Raw genomic sequence first — 19,733 nt, 5'->3', positions numbered from 1 at the left:
AAGATCAATTCAGTATATATTAAGTAAAGATTTCATCAGTTTGCACCCACACAGAAACAAAGTGTAAAATACTGTTTTAGTACTAGTTATAGCATTACTTCACATTGGACAACATACTAAGGACAGATCTCACATGAGAAGTAAGTACACAGTGACTCCTGTTGTTGACTTAACAATTTGACACTCTTGTTTATGGCGTCAATAATCTCCCTAGGCTCTAGTCATGAGTTGCCAAGGCTATGGAAGCCTTTTGAGTTCGCCAACTTCGATCTTATTCCGACAGGGTCATAGTCAAAGTGGAAGTTCTCTCCTCCCTTCAGAGAAAGGTACCTCCTTCTTTGATGGCCCCATTCTTTCCACTGAGATCTCACTCGCACAGATCTTCCATTTAGGTCTTCCTTTTTTTTTTTTTTTCCAGGGTGTCTTGGCTTTCCATGCCTAAAATACTCTCAAGGGCTCTTCAGCCATATCCAAATGCCTTAAGAGCTGATTCTGAGGCCAGAGTGCTATTTAGGACATCTGCCATTCTATGAGTTTACTGTGTATCCCACTTCCCATGATGGATCGTTCTCTCCCTTTTTGATTCTATCAGCTAGTATTAGCAGACACTAGACTTGTTTGTGTGATCCCTTTGACTAAGAGTACTAAGTTCTAATCTCAGCTCTGCCATTTAAAAACCATTTCACTTTGAGCAACCTCCTTGAGATCATCTTCTCATTTATAAAATGGAGATGACAATGTAAAATGATATTACTGTACCCAGTTCCTGTGAGGAGCAGAGGAGTTTTTATGATCTTTAAAGAATATTAAAAACGTAAAGCATACTTTATTTTTCTAGCACAAATGACTGTTAAGGAAGTTATATACAAATAGGTACCTTTGCCTTGTTTACTGTTTCTAACTATAAATAGGTCTTTATAAATCTCTCTTCACAGAGGCCGGCGCCATGGCTCAATAGGCTAATCCTCCGCCTGCGGCGCCGGCACACCAGGTTCTAGTCCCTGTCGGGGTGCCAGATTCTGTCCCGGTTGCTCCTCTTCCAGGCCAGCTCTCTGCTGTGGCCCAGGAGTGCAGTGGAGGATGGCCCAAGTCTTTGGGCCCTGCACCCTCTTGGGAGACCAGGAGAAGCGCCTGGCTCCTAGATTCAGATCAGCACGGTGTGCCGGCCACAGCACACCAGCCGCAGCGGCCACTGTAGGGTGAACCAACGGAAAAGGAAGACCTTTCTCTCTGTTTCTCTCTCTCTCTCTCTCTCTCTCTCTCACTATCCACTCTGCCTGTCAAAAAAAAAAATCTCTCTTCATAGGCTCCCTACTATTCAAATTCACTGAATACCTTTAAAGAGATGAGTGACATTTAAAGAGTATAAAAAAAGTTATCAGCCAGGATTTCTTTCAAATCACATAGTGATGCACTACTTGAGCTTTCCATTTATTTTCCATTTATTTTCAAAATTTTTGCAAAGTCCTTGCTTTATTAAATGAAACTATAATGTGTAAGGTCAGTTTTGCTGTGGCCATTTTATTGACATCTATCTAAAGAATGTATTATAGCTAAAAGGATTAAGATGGACAGGAGTGTTAAGAGACATTAGGGGTAGGGCAAGCACTGTGGTGCTACCAATTGCATTACCAGAATCCCATTTTAGGGGCCGGCACCGTGGCTCACTGGTTTAATCCTCCGCCTGTGGCGCCAGCATCCCATTTGGGCACCGGTTCTAGTCCCAGTTGCTCCTCTTCCAGTCCAGCTCTCTGCTGTGGCCTGGGATAGCAGTAGAAGATGGCCCAAGTGCTTAGGCCCCTGCACCCGCATGGGAGACCAGGAAGAAGCACCTGGCTCCTGGCTTCAGATCAGCTCAGCGCCGGCCATAGCAGCCATTTGGGGAGTGAACCAACGGAAGGAAGACCTTTCTCTCTGTTTCTCTCACTGTCTGTAACTCTACCTGTCAAATAAATAAAATAAAATCTTTAAAAAATCCCATTTTAGAGTACAAGTTGGGTTCCCAGTCTGATCCAGCTCCCTGCTAATGCTCCTGGAATGCAGTGGATGATTGCCCAAGTGCTTGGTTCCCTGTCACCAGTGTAGGAGACTGGATAGACTTCCTGGATCCTGGCTTCTGCCTGGCCCTGCTGTGGCTATTGAAGTCATTTGAGGAGTGAACCAGCAAGCGGAAAAACCTCTCTCTTGGCATGTGTATTTGTGTGTGTGTGTGTGTGTCCCTCTCCTTCTAACAATCTGTCTTCCAAATAAATAAGTCTTTTTAAAAAAAGATGTTAGGAGAAAGATTTTTCCATCAAATTCCAATATATAGAGAGAAATATGATAACACAGCATTGCTTTGTTAGAAACTATATAGCAAATAGCAAACAGATAAGTTCCTGTAAAACAAAAATAAGTTCCAATGTAAGAAAATGGTTAAATAACAGTTCTTTCAGGGCCGGCGCTGTGGCTCAGTGGGTTAACGCCCTGGCCTGAAGCACCAGCATCCCATATGGGCGCCGGTTCGAGTCCCAGCTGCTCATCTTCTGATCTGGCTCTCTGCTATGGCCTGGGAAAGCAGTGGAAGATGGCCCAAGTCCTTGGGCCCCTGCACCCGCATAGGAGATCCAGAAGAAGCTCCTGGCTCCTGGCTTCGGATCAGCGCAGTTGCGGCCGTTGTGGCCAACTGCAGAGTGAACTCCGGATGGAAGACACTCTCTCTCTCTCTCTCTCTCTCTCTCTCTCTCTCTCTCTCTAACTCTGACTTTCAAATACATAAATCAATATTTTTTAAAAATAAATAACAGTTCTTTCATATACAGATTATTCTCTAACCATAATTACTAACTAAAAGATACTCTAGTGTTCAGCATTAATACACTGTGTGGGATACCCATATCCCATATCAGAGTTCCGTCCAGTTCTCCACTTCCAATTCCAGCTTCCTGCTAATGCACACTCTAGGAGGTAGCAGATGATGGCTCAAGCACTCACATATTGAGTTCCTGGCCCCAGTTTCAGCCTGGTGCAGCTCTGGCTATCAAGGCATTTGGGGAATGAATTGGAGGATGGAAAATATCTTTTCTCTCTCTCTTTCTCTCTCTGCCTTACAAATAAGTAATTATTTTCAAAAAGGATATCTAAATAAGCAAATTGTATACAACAAGATACCATCTATGTTTAAAATTTTATGTGCTTTTGCACATACAACAAAAGGTCTGAAAAGACAGGTGCAAAATTATTAAAAATGTGAGACAGAGGGCAGGAAATAGAGACTTTTCCTTTTCATTTGGTATATGTAGTATTGAATTTGTATTAATCAGCATGCATTACATTAGAAATTAATAAAATGAATAAAAAGTATAAGCCTTTATAAGTATGAATAAACAAGTTAAGAATCAACCAGAAATATCCTATGACATGGGAAAAAAAGAGGAAACAATTCATGGAAAGAGAGGTTATATCCTTCAGCATGTTAAGTGTTAAGTACGTGGGAAATAATCAGTGAACAAGTATTTACTGAATAGATACTATGCAAAAGGCATTATACTAAATGTTACTGAAATGAGAGAAATGACATTACTACTCTCACAGTGGCCTATGAACTAGAGATAGAACCACCTCTATATGGACACACACAAAAAACATCTGAGAACATAATACAAAAATAGCTAACGGAGAAAATAATTGCTTAAGAAGCTCCAGCTATTTCATGTATTAATTAAATCACTTTGAACTAAGATATTGAGGAATCTAGGAAGGAAGATAAACTTGAACAGAGCTTTGAAGGGAAGATAAAAGTCAGAAACGCCAAGTAGCAGAAGAATGATGGGGTAGGAAATCTAGAGGGTTAGAAATGAAGACTGCCAAGAGGTTAACAGGAAGCTGTAACAGGAATCTTTACCATCTACTCGTGACATAATCTGGTTCCCATGGAGAGGAAAGAGAGCTGGCCAAGGATGGGAGGGTGACTGTAGAAAACCTATGAAAACTAGAATAGAGTGAGGAAGGGCTTGAGTTTCCAGGCAATGGCTATATCCCTGAAGGGTTCTAGTTATGCAGTGACAGGAAGGGAGTGGAGCTTCAGAAAGATTAATCAGACAGCAAGATGGAGAAAAGCTGAAGACAAGGAACCCAGTTGAGAGTATACAAAGTAAGAGTGAGGTGATAAGTGCCCAAACCAGACAGAAACCCACAAGGGAAACAATAATTATCATTTAGCCTTATTCTCAAACTTTCAAATCAGACTGCAGCTAATATAAAAGCATTTCCTCTTGACGAAAGGCCTTTGAAGCTGTCTTGGTAGAGGAATGAGGAAAATCATGCTGTTGTGTGTGGGGAGCAAACCGGACTAGACTAAGTTACTGGAATTAAGACTTATTCTATGCATCTGCTCTCCCACAATATGGCGCTGGGAGAGAAGAAAACAGCTTTTACACAGCTGCCTCCAGTTCAACCAATAAACTGTAGGACTTGCTCCTGATTGGAGAGCAGCGTACTCGGCGTGTGGGCAGCCGAGTTAGGATTGGCGGAGGAGGACTATAAAGGAGGAGAGAGACGGCATGCACCAGGAACATCTAAGAGGAACATCTATGGGGAACATCTAAGGGAACCCGTGCAGCCCCCGAGAGGGCCGGCCGGCGGTGTGCCGCTCCCCTGCGGAAGTGGGGAATGTGGCCAGGGGGAACTGCCCTTCCACGGAGGTGGAAGGGACAGTAGCCAACCCGGGAGGAACCAGCAGCAAACCCGGGGAGGGCCGAGCAGACGAGGGAACAGCGCAGGGTCCTGTGTCGTTCCTCCACGAAGAGGGGGAGCGACATAATGGTGCCGTGACTCGGATATGAAGCCTAGGCAGGACTTAGTGTCGTTCCTCCGCGAAGAGGGGGAGCGACAGTTGTGCTATAAGAGAAGTGGTGAAAATCACCAGCTGTGGAGACTGTTCTACATTCAACCACAACTCAGGCACTTACTATCACAGTACTTAAATAACCCCTGAGACTTTTGCTGAATACAAATACTTCATTCCTTGGTTTCTTCATCTCTTTTTTCTTAAGTGTGTGTGTGTGTGTGTGTGTGTGTGTGTGTGTGTTTATATGTGTTATCTGAAAGGCAGAGGGGGAAAGGCAGAGAGATCTTCCATCTACTATTTCACTCTTCAAATACCTGCAAGAGCCCTGCTTGGCCAGGCCAAATCCAGGAGGCAGGAATTCCATGTAGGTCTCCAAGGTGTGTGGCTGGAACTCAAATACTTGGACCATCATCAGTTGTCTCCCAAGTTCATTAGTAAAAAGCTGGATTAGAAACAGAGGCAGGACTCCATCTGAGGTATTCTGCTATCAGATAGAAACATTCCAAGCTATTCCTTAATCTTCAATGCCTGCCTCAATTTCATCTTTGAAATTTTTTTTATTAATTGAAAGACAGAGATAGAAACAGACAAATGGTCCAATCTCCAATTTCCTGGTTCAACTCCACAAATGCCCATAAAAGCTGGTGTTGGGCCAGGCCAAAGCCAGAAGCCCAGAATTCAATCCAGATCTCCCACATAGGTGGCAGTGATTCACCTACAGGAGCCATTACCTGATACCCTTCCAGGATATGCTTTAGCAGGAAGGTGGAATAGGGAACAGAGCCAGGACTTGAACCCAGGCACTCCAAAATGGGATGAGAGCATCTTAATCCATAGGCCAAACACCTACCCCTGGTTGCTTCATGTTAAGTGGCTATAAGAATGTTCTCTACTTGAATTTAATAAAATCTCAGATCAAAGAAAAAGATAAAGGAGGGAGATATGAAGGAGCAGTTTTCTTGAAAACTCACCCTAAGTTCTTTTCCCTTTATAAGGCTTCACTGGGCTTAAAACTTGAAGAAAGAATAAAGCAGAATATAGTTCTCAAGCATAAATACAAAACAAAGTAATTCTAAAATTACGCAGCAATCTATCAAAATTGTTCAAGAATATTTTCAAATATTCTTATTTCTCAGCTCTTTTTCCTGCCATTTCCCTTGCATTCATTTCATGTTGATTCACTACTGCTCCCTCCTATGTATCTGTTTCCAAAATATATCTTCTTTCCAGAGAAAATATAAGTCCTTCACCACACTGAATCAGTTGTTTTACTCATTCAATATGTCCTAAAATGTGACAAATATTGCTTTTTATTGTTCATGCATCTCCCTGTAATTATTCCTTCATTGTTTGACCTAACAACTATTTTGTGGTCCACAAGACCTTTGAATATACTCACAGGAAAACCTATGGCACATATTTTTTAATTTTCCACAATGTTTCATATAGTGTTTTTAGGTGTAAGATAAATGAATGGATAAATAAATGAAACAGTGAACAAATAAGAGAATGCATCCTTCTCTTATCTAAGTGTGATGTAGAGGGCTAGAACTGCGCTCTTTTATTTTTAAGACTTATTTATCTGAAAGGCAGAGTGGACACAGAAAGAAACAGAGAGAGAGATCTTTCATCCACTGGTCCACTCCTTAAATACCCAGAACACTTTTAAAGAACATTAATATATTCCTAGAGTTATATTTTCAGAATTTGGACCTTTCAAGATTTCAACATTTAGTATTATGACATTCAGGATTGTGCCTTTTAGGATTACGGCTCAAACCCATCCAGCACTAAGCCTGGCATATAACTGACAATTTTTAAGGTATTTATTGAATTGAGTAAATTACACTGTTTCTCAATGTACTAAAGCAAATCATAAAAGCCAAAGGATAAAGGAATTCAACAAATTTGTACAAAGATAACTTGAATAGCAAGGCCATTAATCTTGAAATGTTAATTCACTTTGCCTAAATCACTGTCCATGGATAAGTACAGAAAATAAAACACCAAATTTTTTTAATTTCATTCTCTTTCTGTCTTGTCCTCCCTCTCTCTCATTCTCTCTTTCACACACACACACACCCACACACTCACCCACATACACACATAATGCTCAGAGTTCTAATCCATTGCCTCAGAGACTGAAACAGCTGAAAAGTTGACTAAGACACTGAAAAGCATCAAAATTAAGTTTTTTAGCATCTAATACATTTTAATAAATGATTCTTATAACAAGTTCCTGACTCCAGAAATGTGAGCCTGGTAGGCTACAGAGGCACAGGAAATTATGAAAGAAAAGAATTTTTTGTTCCACAAGGTACCAATCTCATCAGCAGGCTTTGGAGAATATGAATTTAAATGAATTTGACAAGAATAATAATATTTAGTACTGGCAACAGTAGCACAGGAAATTTTATGGATTACTTTTGTCTTCAATGACCAGGTGATAAATTACACAACTGTAATAACCACTTAAAGGGGTTTTTTTACTGGATTTTCTTATTCACTGAAATTAAACCACTTCTATAAGCAACAGACCAGTGCTTCCTGACCTCTATCATTTTCAACTATATACATGGCCAAAATGTCTAAATGACACAAACTAAATCTTTGTGAGATACCACATTCAAATTCACATGGGTTCAGTGAATTGCAGCTCACACTCAGGATCTAGGTACTAAATTTCAATGACATTACAGAAAATGCAATCATTTTGTTTCAAAAGGCTGTATAAAACACACACAAATTTTCAGGTAATTACTAACAACCTTAGATGTAATACTAAATTTAATCAAGACATTTTAAAGTTACTTGAAAACATGAAATGTCAAATGATGAAGTTGGAATGGAGACTTTGCTTGGGCTTAAAAGTCTCCAGAAAGGCTGGCACTGTGGTGCAGTAGGCTAAGCCTCTACCTGTGGCGCCAGCATCCCATATGGGTGCCAGTTCATCTCTCAGCTTCGCCCCCTCTCATCCAGCTCCCTGCTTATGGCCTGGGAAAGCAACAGATGATGGTACAAGTGCTTGGACCCCTGCACCCACATGGAAGACGCCAAAGAAGCTCCTGGCCCCTGGCTTCAGATGGGCTCAACTCTGGCCGTTGTGGTCATTTGGGGAGTGAACCAGCAAATGGAAGACCTTTCTCTTTGTCTCTATCTGTAACTCTATCCGTAACCCTGTCTCTATGTGCAACGCTCTCTCCCAAAATAAATAAATAAATCTCTAAAAAAATAAAAAAAAGTCTCCAGAAACTATTTTTGGCTGATGCTGCTGAAATGACAAGAGATCAATAATAAGTAATTTGACAACAGTATTTGTACCTTACTCATTTTCCCTCAGTCAACATCAAAGAGGCATCTGGTACTAAATAATAACTCACTCAATCAGTAAATGAATTAATGATATAATAAAATGCTAACTTGTAGCTACTCTTCTTATTGCATTGTATAAGGAAATGCATAATATCAATATGACTTACCTGCTAATGCTAACCTTGGATCACTATGAAAATTATATTGGTCAGTTTTCCCAAAGTAAAACTACTACTTTCCCTTTCTAGATTCTATTTCTTTGGAAACAAGTCATTAAACCCAACTCACATGGGCAGGAATTAAGTATACCAATTAAGACACCACCTAGGATGCTGGCATGCCACATTGGACTGCCCAGGAACAGGTCCTGGCTCCACTTACAACTCCAACTTCCTGTTAATGCATATCCTGGGAGGCAGCATATGATGGCTCAAGTACATGAGTCCCTACCCAGATGAAGTTCCAGGCTCCTTGTTTCTGCTTGGTCCAGCTCTGACTGTTCTAGACACTTGGGGAGTGAACCAAGGTATGGAAGAGCTCTTTCTCTGGCTCCCAGATTTTCAAGTGAAGTTTTTTAAAAATCCAACCCACACTCACAAGGAGAAAAATTAAGCTTCAGCTCCTAAAGGCAGAAACCACCACAGTAATTAATTGATAAATATGATGAGGGAGTGGAAAGAAGGGGCCGTCAAGAAGGATTACTTTTCTCTGAAGGGAGGAAAGAACTTCCACTTTGCTTGTGGCCCTGTTTAAATACTGAAGGAGTTTGTGGCCACGAAAGGCTTCCATAGCATTGGCAGCTCATGGCAAGAGCCTTGGGTGATCACTGACGTTATAATTAAGGGTATTAATTGTTAAATTAACAACAGAAGTCACTGTGCACTTACTCCCCATGTAGGACCTCGGTCCTTAATGATTTGTACTATGAGAATTAACTGAAAAACTTGTTCTCAAACAGTACTTTATATATATATATATATATATATATATATATATATATATAGTGTGTGTGTGTGGGTGCAAACTTTTGAAATCTTTACTTAGTATAGAGTTGGTCTTCTGTATATAAAGTTAAATTAAAATGATTCATTTTTAAGATTTATTTATTTATTTGAAAGTCAGAGTTACACAGAGAGAGGAGGAGAGGCAGAGAGAGAGAGGTCTTCCATCCACTGGTTCACTCTCCAGATGGCCACAACAGCCGGAGCTGCACCGACCTGTTGCCAGGAGCTAGGAGCTTCTTCCAGGTCTCCCACATGGGTACAGGGCCCCAAGGATTTGGACAAACGTCCACTGCTTTCCCAGTCCACAGCAGAGAGCTGGATCGGAAGTGGAGCAACTGGGACACGAACTGGTGCCCATATGGAATGTCAGCACTAAAAATGAATCTAATTAAAAATGGGATGGGAGAGGGAGTAGGAGGTGGGACAGGAGTGGAGGTAGCAGGGTGGGTATGGGGAGAAAAACCACTATATTCCTAAAGTTGTACCTATGAAATTTGCATTCGTTAAATAAAAGCTTTGAAAAAAAAATCCTGTTTTACTTTGAACTTTCACTTACTGGAGGCCAGCACTGTGGTGTAATGGGTAAAGCCGCCTCCTGCAACACATATGGGCACCAATTGGAATCCTGACTGTATCACTTCTGATCCAGTTCCCTGTTTATGACCTGGGAAAAGCAATAGAAGATGGTTCAAGTGTTTGGGCCCCTACTATCCACATGGGACACTCATTTGAAGCTCCTGGCTAGCTCCTGGCTCAGCCCTGATCATTGCAGCCATCTGAGGAGTGAACCAGCCAATGGAAGAACTCTTTCTCTCTCTCACTCTGTCTCTCCTTCTCTCTGTAACTCTGTCAAACAAATAAAAAAACTTCAACAAAAATAAAAATAAAGTTTCACTTGCTAATTTCAAAAATGATTAGTGGATCTTGTCTAAACAAATTATTATTGCTATTTTTTGTGATTTGATATGATATCTTTCATTTATTTTATATGATACCATTCTTTGTGCAGTACAAAATGAAACACAGAGTAGGTAATCAATAAGTATTTGTTAAGTGTAATGGAATTTCAAGAAACATTATATGAAATAAAACGAGAGAGTGAAATGTGGATAAGTTCAAGACAAATACATATTTTGTTAGTTGTGCCATTCTTCATGTGTTGATTAATGGAACAGAAACAGAAAGAAAAAGAATTAACAAAACCTCACTTCGATGAAAACTCAGAAAATTTCCTGGAGAAAACAGAATGATAATAATAGTTCATAACGCCTTAAAGCTGACATTCATCATTGAGAATTTCAGAAGATCTCTGTAGAGAAAAATCTTTTGGAGGTAGAGAGAAAAGATACTTGAAAGTTGCAAAAAGGCACTATTAAGTGAGGGATTGGAAAATCAGGCATAGAAACTACATAAGGTTAACAAACAAAAGCAAAAGAAAAGGCAAAAAACAAACACAATAAAAAAGTATAGTTTCAGCACAAGACTTTAAACTGAGCAGCAAAGTTGATTTAAGGCAAAGCAAGAAACCAAGACAACTGGGATGACTAAAGTCAACAAATACATGGTTATTCATTATTTATGAATAATGTCATGAAAATAAGTATTACAAATGCACTTTGTGGGCCTATCTATTGAAGGTGGAAAACAATTAGAATCTTCATGTATCCTTCACTTATTTCTTCACTGGTTACCTTCATTTTCTCAGGGCCTTTCACAGTGCTCTTAACCTGTTATGCACCAAAGAAAATTTGCTGAAAATCTGCCATGTGTCAAATAGTATGCTAAACCTATGGGACATACAGTAATTTTATAAGGCCCCTTTTTGCAAAGAATTTGTATTCTAGTTGAGAAGGTAAAATAAATATAGATGAAAAATTTAGTATCAAAACAAGTAGAACAGCCAAATAACAGCACAAAGAAAAAAGTCCAGAAAAGAAGAAACCACTGTGAAATGACTTGTTCAAGAAAGACTTTTTACAAATAAGGAATACCGGCAATGGGTCTTTAAGAATTAAACAGGGTGGGAGTAAGATTTGGACAGAACTATCCAACAAAGGTTTGTGGCTGAGATAATGAAAGTGTTTTAAGGAGACACTAAATAATCAAACTGAACTATAATAAAAGGTACATGGAACCACCATGTAGAAAAAGTAAGCTGAGACTGAAATGTGGAAGACTTTGAATGCAAAGTTGAGGAGTTTGAACATTTCTATAAGCAATTCAAAAATAATCAGGATTTTTGATCAAAAAAGTTATGATGAATACATTTTAGAAATATTAAGCTGACTTTCTATGCATACAATAAATATTGTACATCTTCATTAAATGTGGTTATAGCCATAACAAGATGGACATATAATGAAACACAATGAATATACAACAAAGAGGGAAAGACTGGCACAAAATAAACAAAAACAAAAGATTAACCCAAAGATTTCTCTGTTGGGACCAAGTAAAGCATAACATCACAAAGAACAGAGAAGAAGTAATACAAAAGTAAGACTCCCAGGGTAAGAAAAACAACCCTATTTTTATTTCCTCCATAATTACCATGTTTGTATGGGATTCAGACTATCTAAGCACAGAGCAAAATAGGTAACTGTATTGAAGTAGTGACCAGAGAAGGTCCTCACGTGATATATAAAAGTGACTTTACAGAGTTGGAGCAACTGCAGTTGCCTTAATGTATTCAAACATATTTAGAAAATGGAAGCCACCTGATCTGTTAATTACATTACTGATTTGGGGGAGGGAGGGAACAAATAGCAAAATCATATTAGGTATCCAGAAAAGTAAGTTTTGTCCAAATTAGAACTATTGGTTCATTTTAATGTTAGTATATAATAAAAATAAAATTAATCTCTTCTCTTACCTCCACACAAAAAAGAGCTACCTTAGGTTCCCACCTCCCTTTCTTAAATATGATTGTCTGCATTCTCTTAATCTTCTCAAACAATTCCTTAAATCCTTCTACTTCTACTATATAAACTTCAATCTCATCTAATCTTATTCACTCTTTAATCCCACTTTAAAATACTAAATGTTATAAATGTCCTGAAATTGCCTTTAATAAAAGTAAGAATCCTTAGCTTTCATTTAGTGCTTTACAGTCAACAAGATATTTCACATGCATTACTTCTGAGAACCTTCACAGAAGCAATTTATAGCAGGTATTGTCATCATCCATATGTCACAAAGAAGTGGTAAGCCCAGGCCACACATTCATCAGTGATAGAGCCAGACCTGCAGTGTGGGCTTTCTAAGTCCAAATTCCATATTCTCCTTACTATATAATTGAATTTCATAATGTACTAGTAGGTACATCTTATTACTTAAAATACGCTATTATTCTATATTTAGGTGAATATTTTTTAATAAGGTACCTTTATGCCCAAGTGTTCATTACAGGGTTATTTACTAAGAAAATATAATTATACTAAGATGTTCATGATGATAACAGTTATCACTGATAAAAAGTGACATGTGAAGTACAATGTTTGCACAATTGCTGAGACTACACCAAAAAATTTTTGCTTCAAATTCTGCAATGCAACATGCAACAACAAAGACAATATGGGTGATTTAAGGATATGTGAGCATCAAAGGGCAGAAACAGGGCATTCCTACTCTCTATAACTCTGCTAAAGCTTCAACTACTGATATAGTTCAGAGCATCTTATTACCAGGGAGACATAAATCAAAAGGAGTTCAGCTAAGAGCAATAAAACAGATTAGTGTCTGGAAGAACTGACTTTAAAGAAAGTTTTAAAAGAATTAAATCCAGGTAGTCTAGATAAAAAACAGCCATAAAGAGACCTTTTTGGTTTTTGTTTGGTTAGGTGGTTGGGTTTTTTGGTTTTTTTCTTTTTCTTTTTTTAAGAGAACACCCACACCAAAGAGAATTTATTGTGAAGGCACAAATCTTAAAAATGCAGGGAAATAATTATAAAATTTTGAAGAATATTTAAAGGGGAAAATTCAGGAGAAATATGCCAGCAAAAACCTATGGGACAGATGAACTCTCTTCCCCAGGAGTGGTAAAAAAGTACATTCCTAAAGATATTTAATACCAGGATGGACAAAACAAGAAAAGGATTCCATATGGAAAGATCCTATACTGGCCCTTGAAGTAGTGGGAGGAGTGAAGATGACCACTTAGATGTCTCCCATTTCAGATTTTTTTAATTCTATGAAGTTTTATGGGGCACAGCCTCCTGCCAATTTCTTTTCTCCCCATTATGCCCACTTTTCCCCTTTACAATGGGAAACAAATTGTGTCTTTCATTTTAAGCTGATTTTAATGTTCTCAGTGAATCAGTAGTATAAGCCTATGTACAAGACTGGAAGAAAACAGCTAATTTCTAAATTCATGATGGTCCTTTTCCCCCCAGCAAATCCTAAAACTCTTAGAAGTTTCTCCACAAACTAAAGAGGAAGGAGTTTAAATGATCTTGAAGAACTATCTCATGAGAAAAATCATTAGTATTCTCCCTTCTTGAGTATGATCAGCAAGCTGACAATGACCCTGGGAATTATAAAACCTGGGTCAAATTACCAACAGTGCTGCTACACAGGATCATCTTTTATCTTTCAGTATTTTATCCTGAGTGACAGCAAAATCTACATGCAACCCATATTTTTATGACAAGGACTTTTACCTTTGAAAAGAATGAGACTTAAGCACATACATACTCTGGATGAATAAGTCCATGTTTCAAACTCAGTCACAATCTTGCCCTCCTTCTCCATTTTGGTACCTTAAAAATATATTCTTCGGGCATCCTTAAAATAAGTCCCAATACCTCTCCAGAGGTCCAACTCAATGAAGGCCCAGAAAATACAAGGACATTGTCTTGTTTAGCTGATTTATAAGGACAAGATGTAACAAAATCCAGGGGACTATGAAAACCTAGACCTAAGCCCTTTAAAAATAAAACTATAGCTTACTCATGAGAAGGGAGAGTGGGGAAAGCCCACCCTCCAAGAATAGGCACTAATGTTTCTTCTATCCAATCTTAGCAGCCACAGTGGCTCAAGGTGCACCAATTTCCACTGTGCCTCTTTGAAAACAACTATGTCCCTTTAGACACACAGAAAGTTCATAGATACCAACTTCAAGTCTCCTGAATACTTTTTAAAATGCCATTTTTATTTTTTCTCTAGTAAAAAAAATGAGACTGTTCAGATCTAAAAAGATTGGCCTCTCAGTCTGGAATAGGATTTTGAGTTTTCAAAGCCCTTCCAACACTTAACTCATCTGATCCTGGCAGGAAAGAAGGCTAGCATTTGTAATCCCGTTTTAAAGCAGAAAAAAATGTAATTCTGAGATTAGTCAGTCTGAAAGAGCGAGCACCCACTGGAGATTCTCAAACCTTCTTCAACAAGGAGCCAATCTAAAGGGAATTATCCCAGAAAACTACAGTGTTTTGTTACGTTTTCAGATGGAATCCCTCTGTGTCCTCATCCCAGGAAAGCAAAAAGACATAAGAAAATCACAAAGGCCATCTTTGCCTAGAATTTTAGCAATGAAATGCGACTCTGACCCTTTAGTGATCCAGGAACATGGATGAATTTTCTCAAGAAACTCGCTGCACGTTCTCCTGCACAAGACTACTTGCCAGAACTTTTAGCCATCCATTCCGGCCTTGAAGAGTACAGCGCAGCAAAAAATCAAAGTCGGCAGCAGGGACAAGGACAACCTGGCAAGCCCCTTGAGTGTGATCATCCCAGGAGTCCCACACTCCGAAGGTCCCCTTGCCAGCAGCTTCCAGCTGCTCCTGGGAGCTTCCCTGGGGCTCTCCACAAAAATCTACCCACATAGAAATGCACACAGCGGGTGCTCGCTCCCGACCCCCAATTTCCCTCCCACCCCGCCAGAACGGGGACCAATTTCTCACCATCCTCATAGTTTTTTAGATAGTAATCCGGACCCGGACCCCCTCGGCTTTTCGCCAGGTTCCTCAGGTTCTGAAACTGCAGAAAGTCGGTCCTTTTGCCCCCGAAGCGCAGAAAGGCGGGTGAAAGTCCCCGGGCCAGAGTCACCAGACGTTTGGAGCTGCAGGGGTAGAGAAAGAGAGAAGAAAGGATCCCAGAAGCGGAGAGCGCCGGAGGCACAGAGCAAGGCCCTCTTCCCACTCCCTACGGGCTAAGGACTCTGTGCCTGCACTAGCTCAAGGTACGCGCCGGCCCTAGCGGCTCCGCCGCGTCTGAGAGCGCCGGGCACCTCAATCCGTGCAGCCCACCGCCGCTCGGCATCCCGGGGCTACGCCTCCTGCGCCCAGCCGCCCGCAGCTGCCCCCTCGGGCAGAAACCTCCACGCTGCTCGCTCAAGGTACTGATTTCCGAAGGGTCAGTGATTGTGTTGGTTCCCAGGGTTGGGGGACACTTGCGCTGAGAACACCGGGTCAAGGCGCAGCTGACTGGCTCTGCCGCAGCCAGGAAAGCGCTCCTGGCGGAGACGCGCAACGCGCCAACTGCTGGCCTCCAACCGCTGCCAAACTTCTCCACGGAAAGCCAGTCTCGCCTCCTCGGCTTCGCCGGAGCCGCCACCTCAGTGGAAGAGGTGAAAGCCTGCCTTTTTCTCTCAGACTAGGCCCAGTGGATTCTGACTTTTTTTTCTTTTTTTCTTTTTTTGAGGCCAAGTGGATTACAACTTTTTTTAATGAAGTTGATTTTCCTTTCCATTATGCTATTAACAACATCATTGTTTCCCAAATCCACGAGCAGTGTGTGTCTGGGGGGTAAACTCTCGCCTCCAGAACAACTCACGCCCCCTCCTGCCCTTAGAAAAAAGGTCTCTTTTGCCCCCCGTGAAATAATTCGGCCCCATCACAAGAAAGGTAACATCCTCCTCCCCACCATCCGAGTTGGGCTCCCTCTTCCCTGCTTCTCGTTGGGGCCGTTTGGAAGCACTAAGAAAAGTGAAGTCTGCCGAAAACATGGGACCTGCGCGTCAGGGGAAACTCCGGGGACCCCAGAACAATAGCGTGCACCGTCTACGGAAGTTCAGGCTTTCCATCAGTAAGTTTTTTAAGTCCCCAAACGCTGCTACTTTGGGGAAGGAGCGAGGAAAGAGCAGTGCAGATGTCTCTCACGCTGAGGGGATCGCTGCTCCGGCTCTGTTTGTTATTTTTAACGCTTTGCAGGTTCAGGTTCTGAAGAATCCAAATCCAAATGTAGTAAGAGCGTCTAAAGGAAGATAGGGGTAGAGGGATGGGAAGGACGGAGACTCCTCTTTCGGGGAGTTTCTGCGAAGAGAGGTGGCAACCCCGAGAGGCCGGTGGCCAGATAGTTCGTGTGGCTGAGGATTCCAGGACCGCGTTCCAGGGGCGCGCAGTCAGCGTCGCGTGGGCCAGCTGCGTGCAGAGAACACGTCCGTGCGGGTCCGGCCCCGGGGAAACGCGGCACTTCCAACAACCTTCCGTCCGGAAGCCTGCACAGCCAATGCAAATGCGCCCCGCCAGGGCTTCTTCCCCGAAAAGCTGCCTTCCAAAATCTCTTCTGCAGCAAGCATTTAGCGCGAAAGGGCTGAGTAGTCTGTGCAGCTGAAAGAGTGCAATGCAAGTGGGGCATGCATTTCGGGAAATCCTTGCCGTGCCCCACAATAGGACGAGCTCAGCTACGCGCTCTGCTGCGCAGAACTTTAGAGGAAGCAGGGCAGCACGGAGCTGTCGCCCCCCTCCCAGTGTCTGCACCCTCAGGAACCGAAATGGTCTCCGCGGCAGGGAAGACAACCACTTAAGATCCAGGCTATGCTCCTCCACGTGGAAGGCGCCTTCCACGTGGCGCCTCCTGCTACCTGCCGCATCCACAGCCCCGGCCGGAGCCAGAGGGAAACCCCTAAGGGATGAAGGGCGAGTGCATCCGGAAAAGCAAGTCTAATTTCCCAAGAAATGAAAAAATACTCACGAAAGACGCGCGGCGGACACGGCCTCAGGAAGAGGAGTGGGACTGAGAATGCTCAGAACTCTTCGAGGGAGCCCACAGCTGAGGCTCCGACTTGGAGGGAATTTTTAAAACTCAACACTTGGATTCGATATTGCAGACCATTTTTATTTCTTTTTCAACACTGCAACTTTGTCCCTGATGGGAAGGGATAGCAGTTGCCTGACTACTAAAAAGTAAAAACCCAAGGAAAGGGCGAGTCCAATTAGGTTCCAAGCCCTAGAGGAAAGGGGATCGAAAACCGCCGGGTTTGCTAATGTGGGGGGGGGGGGGTGCAGGTCAGACCTCTGCACCACCATCCCCCCCCCCAGTATTCCTAAAACACTTACCGCTCCCCTTATATACGCTACCACCCGAGAATTTTTTTTTTAATTTAAAGGAAAACTAAACTATGCAGTTTACCGCAGATTTAAAGGGGGGGGATCATTTATCTATAAAAAGTGCCTTACAAAGTCTTTAAGTCTGGAGATGACAGTGGAGGATATGAAATAAATTATAAAATTCCTTTCCAACCTGTCCACCACTCAAGCCTCTTTAATTTGTTTTCTGATGAAATCATCTTTCTGTAGAAAATTCCACTTTCTTGCAATCCCCACTTGAACACTAAGTCTCTGTGTCTGTCTCTCTCTCTCTCACACACACACATGCACACACACACACACACCCAGTCCTCTCAGGTCTTTGTTGCTGGAGACCTTTTCTTCGCTTTTGTAACTGCCCTAATCTCTTGTTTCTTTTTCAGAAGGAGACAGGGAGGCTAATTGTGGATATATGTAAGCAAAACATTTTTTCAGTCATAACTGATAAGTTTCTGAAATGCCTTTTGCATTGCAAACATGTGCATCTTAATAGAAAACATTGCTTTTCTCAATCACTAGTTACAGCCTCATAGCAAATATTCCAGGAGAAGGAAAACCTCCTTTCTTCTCATTGAGAGATCCACTTGGCTTATTTTCTTCTTCTTTCCCCTCTAGAATGGGGGATAGGAAGGGGTTGGGGAGTGTTACTTTAAAAAAAAATGTAAATGATCCATCCAAGCCCCTGCCTTACCTTAAGAAATCGAGCCAGCCATCATGAATGATGGACGGATCCAGCTGCAGAGAGAGGAAGTTCTCATTGACTGTTCTGACTGGGTTCTTGGTGCTCACATCAAGTAGAATCAGGGTCTTTTCCTTCAAACCTGGAGCTCTGTCTACGGGCAAGGGTCTCCTATGTCCTGCCTGGGAGGAAAGAGAGAGATGGAGCAACAGAGCCAAGGAGAGAGCCACCAGGGCTAGGCACGAAGGGGGGCGGGAGTTGCTGGAGGGCATGGCTTCAGGGAAGGCACAGAGCACCCTCATTAAATCCCTCTGATTTAAACCTTTCTCCCTACTGGATCTCGCTGGTGACTAATTGTCCTTATCTAAAGTGTGTGTCTGCCTTTTTCCTCCTTTTTTTCCCTTTCCTTTTTCCCCCCTCACTCTCGCTCGCTCGCGCGCTCTCTCTCTCTCTCTCTCTTTTTTTTTTTTCAGTGTTTTGGTGCTGGTGGAGCGAACTCACGCCCCTAGCCAGCCTTCTCAGCAACGCGTGCCAAGAGTACTCGTTCACCAGCACCGCCCCTTTAAGAGATTTCGACTGCAGACATTTTTTAACTTTTTAAAGGTAAGGGGAGGAGGAGGCGGGAAATAGGAGGGAGGGGTAATGTTGTACCCTCCTGATTTAACCCTCTAGGGTCAGGAAGCTCAGGGAGGGATTGGAGGGATCGGAACTGTAGTGTTGTAATGTCTGGGGTGCATGGCGGGATGTCTTGTTTTTACTTCCCACCATATGAGACTAGTTCAAGCTCTGACTGTGACACAAAAGCCCCAGAGGCAACCTCGGACTAGAGTAAAGCGTTTGCACGGACCATGCTTCTGTTAGTGCTGACAGCGTCAGGCACCTCGTTGGCTCAGAGCCCTTCTCTCTGGACTGAAGCAGCAAACGCAGGAGTGGTTAAACTGCAGCGAGGTCTTGCAGGGGCAACTGTGATTCCTGCCAAGGCATGGACCTCAGAGGAAGACTCCATGAACAGAAACCCAGACCTCTGCTACAGTGAGGTTACAGAAGCATCTTCTGACCTCAGAGGACAAAGGGTGATCAGAAAGAAAATCAGGACCATGACAAAAGACTTCATGCAGAGGAGCAAAGGAGACCAGTTTACGCCCTGGCTCCGCTCTATTCTTGGTGCAGTCAAAAAGTAAGGGTCTTGGTTCCTTCAAAATATGCTGGCTTTGGCCAAGTCAAAGTAACATGTACAGCACCATGTACCTTTCTGCCACTGCCTGGCCACTATATTCCACTGCACAGGCAGAGTCGCCCTCCAGCCCAGCTTCGACGACGGCAAAGAGAAATGCAGCTCTTTGGTGCCAGAGAAGGATGGAATGATCCTGCAGGGGTTTCAGACTCAGCCCCTACTCCAGGCCAGAGTCAGCCACACAGAGCTGAATGAGAAAAGCCCAGCCACTTGTTACCAAGTGCACCACCAGCCCCTGCTCAGGGACCCCCACCCACAATAGCTCACAGCTCTCAGTGCCATTTTAAGGCACAGGAAACAGGTGCAGTTTGGTGTGTCACACTGCTGGGCCCCACTTTGTGCTTCCGGAAGAAAATGGGCCTCTACTTGACAG

General features: G+C 42.3%; 1 protein-coding gene across 6 annotated transcripts in view; it reads right to left on the bottom strand.

The window, feature by feature from the left end:
- Positions 1-18,576, bottom strand: part of HPSE2 (heparanase 2 (inactive)) — a 716,512-nt gene extending 697,936 nt beyond the window's left edge. For 2 of the 6 annotated variants that reach the window (XM_002718623.6, XM_089314560.1), the window contains exons 1-2: positions 18,139-18,576; positions 15,042-15,199 (exon numbers count right to left, since the gene is read on the bottom strand). In XM_002718623.6, the coding sequence (XP_002718669.1) occupies positions 15,042-15,199; positions 18,139-18,428 (448 nt within the window). In that variant the 5' untranslated portion in view covers positions 18,429-18,576. Of the gene's footprint in view, positions 1-15,041; positions 15,566-17,052; positions 17,403-18,138 lie in introns of those variants that run through there. The other 4 variants (XM_089314563.1, XM_089314567.1, XM_089314564.1 and 1 more) reach the window with 3 other exon arrangements.
- Positions 18,577-19,733: the final 1,157 nt, after the last annotated feature.

Source organism: Oryctolagus cuniculus, chromosome 15 (assembly GCF_051225735.1).
Source record: "Oryctolagus cuniculus isolate XC-2025 breed Fujian yellow rabbit chromosome 15, ASM5122573v1, whole genome shotgun sequence".
NCBI lineage: Eukaryota > Metazoa > Chordata > Mammalia > Lagomorpha > Leporidae > Oryctolagus > Oryctolagus cuniculus.
The sequence above is the reverse complement of the archived record's forward strand: the minus strand, read 5'-3'. Positions and strand labels throughout refer to the sequence as shown.